Source organism: Anser cygnoides, chromosome Z (genome assembly GCF_040182565.1).
Source record: "Anser cygnoides isolate HZ-2024a breed goose chromosome Z, Taihu_goose_T2T_genome, whole genome shotgun sequence".
In the NCBI taxonomy this organism is placed as follows: domain Eukaryota; kingdom Metazoa; phylum Chordata; class Aves; order Anseriformes; family Anatidae; genus Anser; species Anser cygnoides.
The window spans coordinates 3,666,460-3,679,132 of record NC_089912.1 but is presented as its reverse complement, the minus strand read 5'-3'; the positions used below and the strand labels follow the sequence as shown (position 1 = coordinate 3,679,132).

At 35.0% G+C, this 12,673-nt stretch overlaps 1 protein-coding gene across 12 annotated transcripts in view; it reads left to right on the top strand.

Annotated features, from left to right (window-relative positions):
• The window catches only part of ADGRV1 (adhesion G protein-coupled receptor V1), a 289,328-nt gene that overhangs the window by 107,309 nt on the left and 169,346 nt on the right, over window positions 1-12,673 (top strand). For all 12 annotated transcript variants that reach the window (XM_066988535.1, XM_066988534.1, XM_066988533.1 and 9 more), the window contains 9 exons: window positions 1,124-1,272; window positions 2,510-2,711; window positions 3,353-3,572; window positions 4,764-5,003; window positions 6,582-6,731; window positions 7,585-8,058; window positions 8,791-8,934; window positions 10,182-10,353; window positions 10,794-10,929. In XM_066988535.1, coding sequence (XP_066844636.1) covers window positions 1,124-1,272; window positions 2,510-2,711; window positions 3,353-3,572; window positions 4,764-5,003; window positions 6,582-6,731; window positions 7,585-8,058; window positions 8,791-8,934; window positions 10,182-10,353; window positions 10,794-10,929 — 1,887 coding nt within the window. The remainder of the gene's footprint in view (window positions 1-1,123; window positions 1,273-2,509; window positions 2,712-3,352; window positions 3,573-4,763; window positions 5,004-6,581; window positions 6,732-7,584; window positions 8,059-8,790; window positions 8,935-10,181; window positions 10,354-10,793; window positions 10,930-12,673) is intronic.

Genomic DNA, 12,673 nt, shown 5'->3' with positions numbered 1-12,673 from the left:
GTCAAAAATATAAGTGATCATTATTTAAAATAAAGCACCAGATATGGTGTTTCTTCCCAACCTGCAATACTTGTAGTAAATCAGAATAAGTGAGCATTAAGATAACTCTCACAAAGTTGCATGATAAAAAGACAGTACTTCCATATATGGCTGAAATTACATTGTCATATTCCTCAGGAAGTTGATGCTTAAAATCATATATTTGTACCTGTAACTATGAAGTCTAATATTAGAGTAAGTATATTTGTCATTCATGGAATTCCCAGGTTTTGATACGACTTTTCTGTCATATCTGAAAACACTATTGGGCTACTGTAATTTCCTAATTTTGAATGACTGATGATTTGGAATTTCCACATTGCATATGAATTCCAGTAAATATGCAGTGTCTGGAGTTGCTGTATATCTCACTTCATATGCATGAATGAAAACTAAAGCCCCTATATTCATGATGCAGTAGACTCTTCTATGTGTGAATATGTTACCAGGAATAAAAATGCACATGTGGCAAGTTGTCACTGCGTGGAATTCCATTGGCGTGCAACTAAATTTTGTAGAGTTCTGGCCCTTTAGCTTTTTAAATTTATGTTTCTGTAAGAAGTTGTATTAATATTTTGTATTAACAGTGACTGTATTAGGAAAGATTATCAAAGTCTTGGATTCCAACAGAGATGTACATACACAGTGCATTGTGATAGCCATGTCATAAGATAGCAATGGGATTGACCTTTGCAAACAGTTACCAGTTAAGTTTTTCCTGATTCAAGATCTTAATGCTTCATTTTGAAAGCACGCTGTCATGTGTAATGCGTAGATGTCACTAATAGCTAATCTTTGCTCAGATTGTGAGCTCATTAATATTTGCTAGAGTTTCAAGTTGCATGAAGTACAAATAGAAAAAAAAGATAAAATGAGAAATAAAAAAATGAAATATATATATCTGGAAATAAACTACTATTTTTAGATATATAATAGTTTGAGAAGATGTGCCCAAAAAGTCTTCAGTGATTGCACTCGGAAAGCAGAAGTATTTGTGGTAATCATTAAATTGTCATACATGCATCTTAAAACTTTAACATGATTTGTAATTTTTCTTTTATTTTATTTGCTATGTTCTTGCAAGTGGATTTGATTTTACCATAAAAGAAAATGGTCTACAGGTGGATCAACCCCCTATAATAGGAAATATCTCCACAGTACGAGTCACTATAGCAAAAAGTGACAATGCAGAAGGCATCATAGAATTTGATCCACAGTACATCCATCTACAAGGTAGGTTTACCTTAAGTTTTCAGTGTAGCTTAGAAGATAAGCCTGTGACCAGGTCACAAATTTTTGAGTTACCTTTCAACATCTACCCTGAGTTCCAATACAAACTATATAACCATCTGTAAATAAATTCTTGAGTACTTTTTCTTCATACTTTCTGTCACTGTAAAAATAGTAAAAGCATGACTGTGCAGATTTATTTACTTTTTTCACTTATGTACCTGGGGCAATAAATTTGAGAGTGAGGGGACAGGAGGAAAAGACCACCACACATTTCATTGTTTTTCATCATAAGAACAGAGTTGGTCTCCTATGACTCATTGTATTCTCAAGTTGCATCTGGATCATTCAACACTAATGCTGAAACTACTTTGGTATTTCTAGGTGGAAATTACTAAAGGAAGTTATAAACATTGCTTCACTTACATATTTCTTTATTTATATTTTCATTAAAAATTTATAACTAATGTGACTTGATATATATGCCTATGAACAACAATTGAAACCTGTATATTGCTCCCTTGAAGACGGTAAAAATATGTAAGAAATGAATTGACCTTTCATATCAGCAGTAATAATTTCATTCCGTATCAGTATTCTGATGGGTTCTTAACTTAGCTCCATTTCAGGTTGCTTTTGAATATTTCTTACAAACCTAAACTATTCCCAAGATGGTAGTCTCTCTGCTTAATTAACTGTTTAAAAACTGTTTGAAGTGTTGTTCATTTATCACATTGAGTAGACTTTTCCATAATCCCAAAGATTTGCTTTTACATAATCTTTGAAGATCAAATGAGTGACTATAGTATAATAAAGTACATTAAAATGTAATATTTTCTTTTAAAGGAACAGTAAACTGTCATTTGTACAAATGAGGTTATAGCAGAGTAAAACACTTTTTTTTTTCCTATTACTGATTTGGTTGTTAGAAGATACTTACACTAACTTTAATCACTGACTAAAAATTTGAATGGGAAAAATGTGTGAGGAAGTTTTTAGAACATAAACCTCATTTCATCTTGATTAATGAAGCATGTGCTACTGTGCTACAAGAAACATCTGCTTGCTGCTATTAAAGTGGTGTTAGATGTGCTGTATTCAATTTTCAAAAGTAATGCTCACAGTAGCTTCAGAAAATCCTGGTTGTGAGTACTGAAAGGTAAATGGACTTCTGTACACAATACTTAAAGATTTGATATCACATACCTGTGATAACTTTTTATCTCAATTATGCTTGCAGTGGAGGAAGATGCTGGAGTAATCATGATTCCTGTTGTGAGGAAGCATGGAACTTACGGCTATGTAACAGCTAATTTTCTTTCTCGAAGCATTTCTGCACTTCCCAATGGTATTGACTATTTAATCCACAATAACTCTGTCACTTTTAATCATGGCCAGAACCAGACTTTTATCTACATCTCTATTATTGATGATGAAGTAAGGTAATTAATTTTTCTGATGTTTATTTTACTTTTCTTTTTAGAAGTCTTTTTTTTTTTTTTAATGAGCAGTATGCTTACATGTAGAATGGGAATTAAAAAGCAGATTCATAGAATAGAATGTATTGCTGCAGTGCTTCAATGCTGAGAATGCAGTGCTGCAGCAAATTGCTGTAGTGCTGAAAAAAAGTGTCTAAATATAAAAGGAAAAAAACTATTACTAATGTTTCATAGTTCGTGTAAAACTTTATGCAAAACCAAGACATTTCGTTACATTATCTGTATTATTAGGTACTGAATGGAATAGTACTGAATAGAATAGTACTACTGTGAATAATAAAATATTTTTCACTGCTTTAAAAAAAATCAAAACAACACATTAATTTAACATGAATAGGAAGAATGTTATTTTTATATTTCAGATACCACTGTTCTGTGCAAATGGGAAGAATCTTCTGTTGCATGTGTACAGATTTGACTTATGTATATCTTCAAACAGATCCAATTGGATGTCTAATTGAATTACTAAGTATATTTTAACGTTTTTTTTATTGGATACCGAATAATCTCTCCCTTTTTCCTTTTTTTTTTTCCTTTTTCCTTTTTTTTTTTTTTCCTTTTTCCTTTTTCTTCTTTCCATACAGTGAATTTGCAGAGCAATTTGAAATCCAGCTCACAGGAGCCACTGGTGGAGCAGTCCTTGGGCTCCACCTAGTGAGCCAGATCACTATTGCTAAAAGCGACTCCCCCCAGGGCATTGTCCGATTTCTCAACCAAAGTCGAATTACTCTTCCCAATCCTGATATACCCATGGTAGTGTCCCTGGTGCTGGAAAGAACTGGAAGATTGTTAGGAGACACACAGGTAGGCCCTCACTGTCAAAGACTCTGGATGCTTTTCAGTCACTAGGTCAAAAAACTCTTGCGTTTTCCTTCAAAAGCTTGTGACTGATTTGTGGTGGGATAATTCCTGCTTTTCTTATGCATTTATTGTAGTTGCACTATAACAGAAAATGTAGTTAAACTTTTCTTCTTCTATTTCTCCTTCTCCGTTTTTTGTTTTTTTTTTTTTTTTTTTTTTTGGTCTCTTGTGCTTTGTTTTAAACTAGCTTCTAACCCTGTCAAAAGTATTGTTAATTTCATGCACAGGCAATTTCTTTTAATTCAGTTGAATCACTTCATAAAGCAGGTCATTTTTTTCAGTAAATTGTTTACTATGAAATTTCTAGTGTTTCTTTTTTTTTTTTTTTTTTTAAACTCTTTCCCAGACCACTGGCAAAGACAGGTATAAACATGAACTAAGGTAGGTCTTTCACTTGGCAGATGACTGGAAAATTGGCATTAAAGACCATGAGCTCTCCCTCTTCCCATGTAAAATTTGCCAGAGTCTTCTTTGTCTTTTTACTGGAAAATAAAAATATAAAATATATTAAAATATAAAATATAAATAAAATTTGAGAAAGCAGGAAAGCAATGAAAATGACCAAAACAAAAATAACGTTAAAGTGCTGAATATGAACTCCTCAAAACCAACTCTAATTACAGGAAAATTCAAAAATACTAGCTTTTAATCAGGCTGAAAATGTATGGATAATCATTTGAGGAATTAAAAACTTCTTGCAGATTGCTAAGTAAATGCTTGTCATTTTAGGTCTTCATATCACATTTCACAGGGAATGAGTACACACTTGGGGAGCTTTGCAAAACAAATCTGGAAAGAGAGAAATAGAAACTGGCCAGTATATTTCCCATTATGTAGTAAAGAAATTTCAGTTTCTCTTCTTTTCTAGTTACTAATATTTAAAATTTCATAAACTGGCATTGTAGCAATCTTTCACAATTTCCTTTTCTAATTTGTTGCATTTATTTTTCTAAAGGATTGTGTGATTTCCCACAAGCAAATTGTTAGTAACAGTATTAGCAACAAAGATATAAACATAGCTATTTCCCAGATTCAGGATTTTTTTTGTCGCTTATGGTACTCATTAATTTCTCCCCATTGGGGGGCTACTATAATATATCACCACTCTTAATCTAGGACTGATATCTTCCACAGATTAATTGGGACATTTTAGGACCCAATTCAGAAGAAGTTTTATCTCCTGTGAATAATGACATTGGTGACCCTGTGAATGGATCATTTTATTTTGGGGAAGGAGAAGGAGGTCAGAGATCTATTAATCTACAAATCTATCCTCATGAAGAAGTTGAAGTTCAGGAGATATTTGTTATTAGACTGAGCCTTGGGAAAGGTGAAACAGAAATAGATCCTAAGGCAAACAACGTTACACTAATAGTAAGTCATTATTGCTTTGCTTTTTTTCTGAGACCTCTGTTGATACTGGTATTTATCCTGCAAAACTTTTAAAAATTAATCATACCAATTGCATTGTCTGTCATTTGGCTTTCTTGTCCCTTGTACTACTCACATGTATCGTTAAGGCTTTAGTTGTTGAAGAAGAAGAAAAGAACAAGTAAATAATCTATCAGTAAAAATTGGTACATAAGCCCTGACCTGGCCCTCTTTCTTGCAGAATTTTGTTGGAGCATGGATTGGGTCTTCATTCCTAACTGTCAGTGTGTTCCCTTTTTTGCCCTCTACCTCTCCTATAGCTAGCTTGTGTAAAAGAAATGGGAAAATCACAGAGCAGGACAGATAGGCAGGAGAGACGTATGTTGGAGAAGGCAGAGGAGATGTCAAGGGCAAATACTTGCTCTAGGGATACTGCAGTTAAGGAAATATTTATGAGACTTCTTACAGAAGTCAGAAAAAAAATCTTTCCTATAAACTGGACTTATTTGTTTTTCTTGTCTGTAGAGAAATGTATTGATGCAATTAGCTCCTGTTTCCACACACTCCTCATGTTCCCTGTCAGGGACCTAGGTTTTTTCCTCAGAATGGAGTGTTTCACCCTGCATGCCATTGAATTTTCTTCTCAGTAGGCACTGATGTTTGTGCAGAGCTAACCCAGGGCGAACCGCCTCGATTCTTTACATAGCCTTTAGGTCTGGCAGAACTACATCAGTGTCATGAGAACACAAAACCGATCAAAGTGACTGCTACTCGGGTTGCTGGTTCTGTATGTATACTGTTCCCTCCATTTCTCTTCAGGTCTTTCGAGGGCAGAGGGCAGCCTTAGAGGGTACACTGGATTTTTAGTCCTTTTTTGAAAGTTTTTATTCGCAGCAAAAGTTTCAGAATAAATTTGCAGCAAGGACTTCTCATAAATATACCTGTCTGCTTTTGTCATTTGTTTCCATCAATCAGGTTTGGGCAGGTTTGCTGAAAACTGAAAAGGGCATGTGCGGTTTTTCTTCTGTGTCTTGCTCCAGGAGTTATGTTTTCCAAATCCTTTCAAAATTAATTTACTCTCAAATGTATTTAGATGATTTTTAAAGTACAGGTTGTTTACAGTTGAGTGAGGCTCAACTTAGTGGATAGAATCATCATTGCCATTTGTTTTCATATGAAGCTTCAATTAATTAAAGCCCAAGCTTGCCTTTTTATTGACAACCTCATATTTTGACTCCTGCTCAGTTTAGAGCCTTCTCAGAATTCTCCAGGTATCACTGTAGGATCTTCTCACAGAAGAGCGACTGCTTCATGTGCATGTGAGTGCGTGCATGTGAGCTTGATATCACTCCTTTTTGATATCCTGATGGTCCTGTCTCTGTCTGGTTTTGTTGTCGTTCTCCTCACAGTCTCTATTCTAACTGCTACTGTATTCTTGAATCTTAAGAGAGAAAATTCTTTACGAAGAGCTAGTAGATACATGTCCTGTAGAACCAGGCAACAAAGATCTTAATGACTTGAGCACGAATATAACTCAGTCTACATTTCTGATTTTTTGTTTGCTTACTTGCTTTTTTACAGATACAGAAGTTTGGTGATCCTAATGGAATCGTACAGTTTGCTCCTGAATCGTTGTCTGAGAAGAACTATACAGAGCCCTCGGCAGTGGAAGGGCCACAAAGTATACCACTGTTTCTCAGACGAATTCAAGGCACTCTGGGAAACATAACGGTACTCTCACTCTTATTGTTTTCCTAATAACCAGTACAACCTGAAATCATCAGTATGAACATATGGAGGACAAAGGAAATGATTTTTCCATGCCTTTCAATTGCTTGTTGCTCAAATTCATTTTTGAAGGGCTCTCTTGTCGACTGACTTTAGCAAGGGGCTCAGATTCAGTACTTGTGGTTTGGAAAGTCAGATTCAGTCTCCTCACTGATCAAGAAAAAAGAGAAACAGTAAAGCAATGCTTGTCTCTCTCCTTTCTCTGTCTGCCTCCCCTTGTGCTTTTGATGGGAGGACAGAACAGAACACACTTTTTTAGTAAGCTTTCTTTGAGACCCTCACAATTTACTTTTTTTCCAGCTGTACTTAAAGGTAAGAATGGACTTTTTTGAACTATCACATTGTTACTTAACTAAATTATTTTAGAAGTCTGCATTTTAACAAGTTTTTTTTTTTATCATTATTTCAATTAATAAAAGCATCTGCTGTGTTTAACGAGGACTCTTGACCTCTTTCTGATGTGAGGAGTCTTGAAGGGAGGAAAAACAGCAGGGATATCATGGTGTAAAAATAAAAATAATTTTTGAACACTGTTCAGAGATTCTACAGAATTTTAAATAAATCTTCTGAAGATACACAAATGAAAAAGTTATATTTTTAGAGAAACAACACACACTCCTTTTGCAAGACAACCTGTATGTCTCTTTCTGTGTATATCTAAAACAATTTCTAATTTATCTACTTAAAGCCAATCTGTTCCATATCCTCTCTATTTTGAATATTGAATGTGAAAGTTTCTGATTCTGTGGGTAATTTTGTTTTCTCCTATTTTGTTAATTTTTTAAACTCTTTTCAGGTTTACTGGGAAATACGTAGTGAATCTGACATCACGGGTGACTTTCTTATGACAGAAGGATCTGTTGTCATTGCTGACCAGCAGAGTACAGCTGAGATAATTATCTACCTGTTACCTGATGATGTTCCAGAACTAGATGAGAGCTACACAGTGCAGCTGATTTCAGTAGAAGGTGGAGCAGATTTAGACCAAGACAGAAGAACTTCAAAGATCAATGTTTTTGCAAATGATGATCCCCATGGGGTGTTTGCATTGTACTCTGATCAGCAGTCAGTATTAATAGAGAGAGATCTCAATCGGTATATTCAGATTAACATAACTCGGCATGCTGGGGCATTTGGAGAAGTGGTCAGTCAGTACCAAATCTTGTCTCATCACAAAGAAGCACTAACTGCACCTGGGGATGAGGAGGGATACCTTGCCATAAAAGATGGTGCCAGCTTTGGAGTGAAAAGAGTGCCAATAAGCAGCCAGGTCTGTATTATCCTTTTAGATTATTTGATATTTATTTTTTACTTTTGTCTTAATCACAATACAAATCTGTAATAAGATGACTAGACTCAACAGAATCCACTATGAAGAAACATCAAAGAAGGTTTTTTAATATTATGAATTTATGCAATAGAGATGGAGTTAAATATCATATTTTTACATAATCTTACAAAATCACTATGGTGCATATGTTCATATATTCCTTTTTTCCCTCAATCATTGATTAGCACTATTATCATTTCAATATTTTATTATTATATGCATCCAAATCCTTTCTTAAGTTTCCATTTTGGATTGTCAATAGTGATCTGGTGGTGCTGACACGTGAAGCAGCAGATATGTTATCTTCAGTTCTCTGTGTTTCCAGTTAGTTTTTTATTATTACCATTTTACATCCACACTGTGGTGAATCGTAAGGATTAAAATCAAGCTGAGGCCCACTATGTCAGTTACAATTTATTAAAATGGTAATAGTTGCTTTACAAATTCACAGTCTAACAAACTGCTGATAATCACATTCACAACATTGATGTTTTATCTGTAGTTCTTTTGAGAAAGGTAATCAATAAAATGCTTGTCTTGAAAACACAGCTTTTGTATACAAGTGGAATAAAAGAGGCACATCAGTCTGCTGCTTAATTCTTTGAAGTGGTGGATCTCATGTTTTAGCGGAATTAAATTTATACCTTTTTATTTAAATTCTCTCTTTCAAAGGCATTTCTTTTACTGGGCTTGAATTTTACTCTGGAACTGATTAATGTAAGTCTGGTTAAGGGAGGTGCCAAGGATGTGCCTAAAATATTAGAAGAAGCAAAGTCAGCTGTTCTGCTTATTCCTGAGGAAGCTGCCAATTCAGAGGTCAGTATAACATTTCAGGCTAAAGTATGGCATAGCTACCACACTGCATTACAGAAGATAACTGCTGTGAGGATTCAGTTGACACCATGAAGTTTTTGTAATTGCAGCCAATTTAATGAGTGACTTTTCCAGTTATTACTTATACTATGCGTTAAGTTTTCTGGAAATGTTTTTTTAAATCCTTATACAAATTTGTTAGTACTGCTTGAAAATGTCTCTTCATCTATTAGTTTTGATATGTATTTTTAAAGCTACAGTAAATAATGTAAATATTATGGTTAATTTATATTATTGTTTATATGAAATGGAAGTTCTGAGACTTAAAGGAAAAAAAAACTAATTCTGGACAATGTTTTCCTTTAAGTACAGCTGCCCAAAATTAGATTACGGCATGTATGCAGTAGTATGTGCAAAAAGAGGTGGATGTCATGCTGTTTTTTAAAGCAGTTGACAATACATTTGACTAATCTCTGAGAAATTCTGCTTCCTATGATAGTGAAAAAAGAGAATCTGTGTATTCTGATATAGTGTATATGTTTCAGATACTTTTTAGGTATCAGGCAAAGACAAAAGCATGCTGAGTTTTTGGCCCTCACATTTTGCTTATCTTTTAATTACATATTTTTTTTTCTTGAAACACTGTTCTTTCTTTTAATTTATAATTAAACTTAATTTAAATGGTCTTACTGTAAATATTATATACTATCATATAATATATCCAATTATCAGTGCTTTTAGAATGTGAGAATTATCCTTTTAGAGCAATTTGCTTCTTAAACTGAAAGAAAAGTAGATTATGCTGGCAAAAATATTCCCATTAGCAATTTCATATGGCAACAACTTTGTACTGGATACACAGTAATTTATTCTAGCTTTATGCATATATGTATAGTACTACAGCTATTACTGTGAGTATTAAGGGTATTTGTTGTAAACAACAGACACAGAATGCTGTGTTTAGTGTTTTTAGTACTGAAATCTGAGTAATATTTGTTAATTTCCCTGAGATCTAATTCTCAAAAAATCTCAGATTTAGCATAATTGTTAAAGACTTGTCAAGGGAGGGAGGAAGGGGGAGAAAGAGAGAGAGAAGTAGAGAGAATACACACACATACATGTGATATCTATATTTGTCACAACTATGTTTATGATTGTGAAATGCCTGCTTCAAAATATTTAGTGCACTTGCACATATGTTATTGCCCATTCTTATTCAGTTTTCTCTATCAAAATTGATGTTTCCACAGGTTGGCTTTGAATCTGTTACTTTACGACTTACAGACATTGTAGCAGGGACAGGTCAGGTTGTCATAACCAGAAAGGGAGTTTATGGCTCTGTAACAGTTAACTGGATTTCAGGATACCCACCAGACCTGATCACTGACTTTGCTCAGTCAGGCAATATTACTCCTTCGTTTGGTAAGTACTCTCTGAGGAAAGAGCTGTGAAAGTGGCTTAAGTGGTGATACCACTTTTTAGTTATTGGTACCTGTACACGTTTCCTCTATTAATAAGTGTGATTAGGATGAAATTGTATGAACTGATTTTTATCTGTAAGCAATATTTTCATTTTATGAACGAAAACAAGGAAAAAAGAAGAGAGCTAAACTTCTTAGATACATGTATTAGAGGTAAGCACAGTGCTGTACACTGATGGACAGCTTTATATAAAAAAGATCCTCGTGCAGATTTCTTCTTCCAAAATGGAGTGGAATTGCCTTTAGAGGCTCTGTCTCAGTATATTCCCAGGTAAAATGGGGTTTTGAATTGTGAATTTGAACTATTGAACTATTGAAATGAATTTGAACTATTTAGTGGTTTTGAATTGTGTTCTCTTTCTTGCGTCTCTTTTGTTTCAGGTACTGTTCTATTTTCACCTGGTGAGAAAAGTAAAGTAATCTCATTTCAGGCTACTCCAAGCATAAACAAACATGAGTCATTTGCCATCTCTTTAACATCGGTGCACAGCAATGCTTCTGGTGGGGCTCGCCTGAGGTAAAGCTATTACTCATAACCTTTAGTTGCACAGATACTGTAAGAACCTGCATGCAGGAATATGCCTTATACAAATCCCTTTTAAATTATTGATAGGTAGGAAGATGTAGTGCCTTTTTGGATAAATTCGTAAATCTTGTCTCAGCTGGAATCAAATATCAGTACTGCAGACCTGACCGTATCAGAACTGAGGCTCGTCTCAAATTCCAATCTGTTTCATGCCAGTGGGATCCATGGTGTCTGGGACATGTCTCAATCTATGGGGACAGTTAAGAAAATAAAAGACTAGGATTGACAGCTTTAGCTAGAAAGCTGAAGAATGAAAGGGACTCTTAAGAGTTGTCATTAGTCTCCCTAAAAATCCATAGTTAGATGATCTAAGGTAACAAACACTGTTTTTAGAATCCTTAAGATTGGAAAAGACCTCCAAGATCATCTGTTCTAACCACCCCCCTACTACCAATGTCACCCACTAAATGATGTCCCCAAGCACCACGTCCAACCTTTCCTTGAACACCCCCAGGGACGGTGAGTCCACCACCTCCCTGGGCAGCCCGTTCCAATGCCTGACTGCTCTTTCTGAGAAGAAATGTCTCCTCATTTCCAACCCAAACCTCCGCTGGCGCAACTTGAGGCCATTCCCTCTAGTCCTATCACTAGTTATCTGCTAGAAGAGGCTGACCCCCGCCAGCTCCCCACACCTTCCTTTCAGGTAATTGTAGAGAGCAATATGCTTAGAACCTACTTCATTCATTTTATATATATGAGTGCGTGTGTGTATGTGCGTGCATGTGTGTGTTATTAAAAGCAAAACCATTACATTTACTACAGGCTTCCAACTCAGCTAGGCTGTTATCTATTCTTCAAATTACTTTCTTTTCATTCTTCTTTATTTATTGATAATTTATTGATTAAAAATGGTATAAGATGAATGGACCTAGAACAAAACTGTGTATGGAGAAAGGTATTTGCTTCTTCACGTTACAATTTTACTGGCAAATCTGAAGGAAGTAAGGAATGAGCTGGATGGCTAAACTTCTTGGACTGACCTGTTCTCCTAGGCCTGTATGTTCTGTGGACTGGTGTCCTCAGAGCACCTATTTACCATGTGAGTTAAAAGTCTTGAGTGTACAAGAACGGTGTTTTCTTGAAAACTTCAGACAAGATTGCATGGGAGGCAAAGCTGACAATTACTTTAAAGAGTTTTTGACTTCCTTAGTGGTGGAACTTTATGGACTTTATTAATGAAAATTGCACACTGTAATTGCAGTGCTATTTGGTAACCCATAGCACTGACTACTGGGTCAGTTTTAGAGATAAGTGTAAGATCCAAGGTTTAGTAAAGGCTCTTTTGAAAGCAGAATAACCCAGTTGTCATCTCTATGCTTTTTTCTTATAAAAAGGGGATATATTTTACATGAACATAATAGAGTTCAAAGTGATAATGCTAATGGGGTTCAAATCTGGAAAAAATACTATGAGTAATATCGGGAGGGAAAGGTTAATACTTCAAAACCCCACTGTAAGTCTTAAAATAGTTTCCATCCTTCTTTTGCTTCCTAATTAAAATAGGAGATGTGCTGGCATTGGTTTAGTCCACGGTTTTCTCCTTGTACAGGAAGTGCATGCTATGGTTAAAACTATTATTACTCAGAGCGGCTGTATTGCAGTATATCTTCCTGTATTGTATGTACAGTAGAAAGACATGATACATTTCTTTTCCTCTACATTTTCTCAGGAAGGC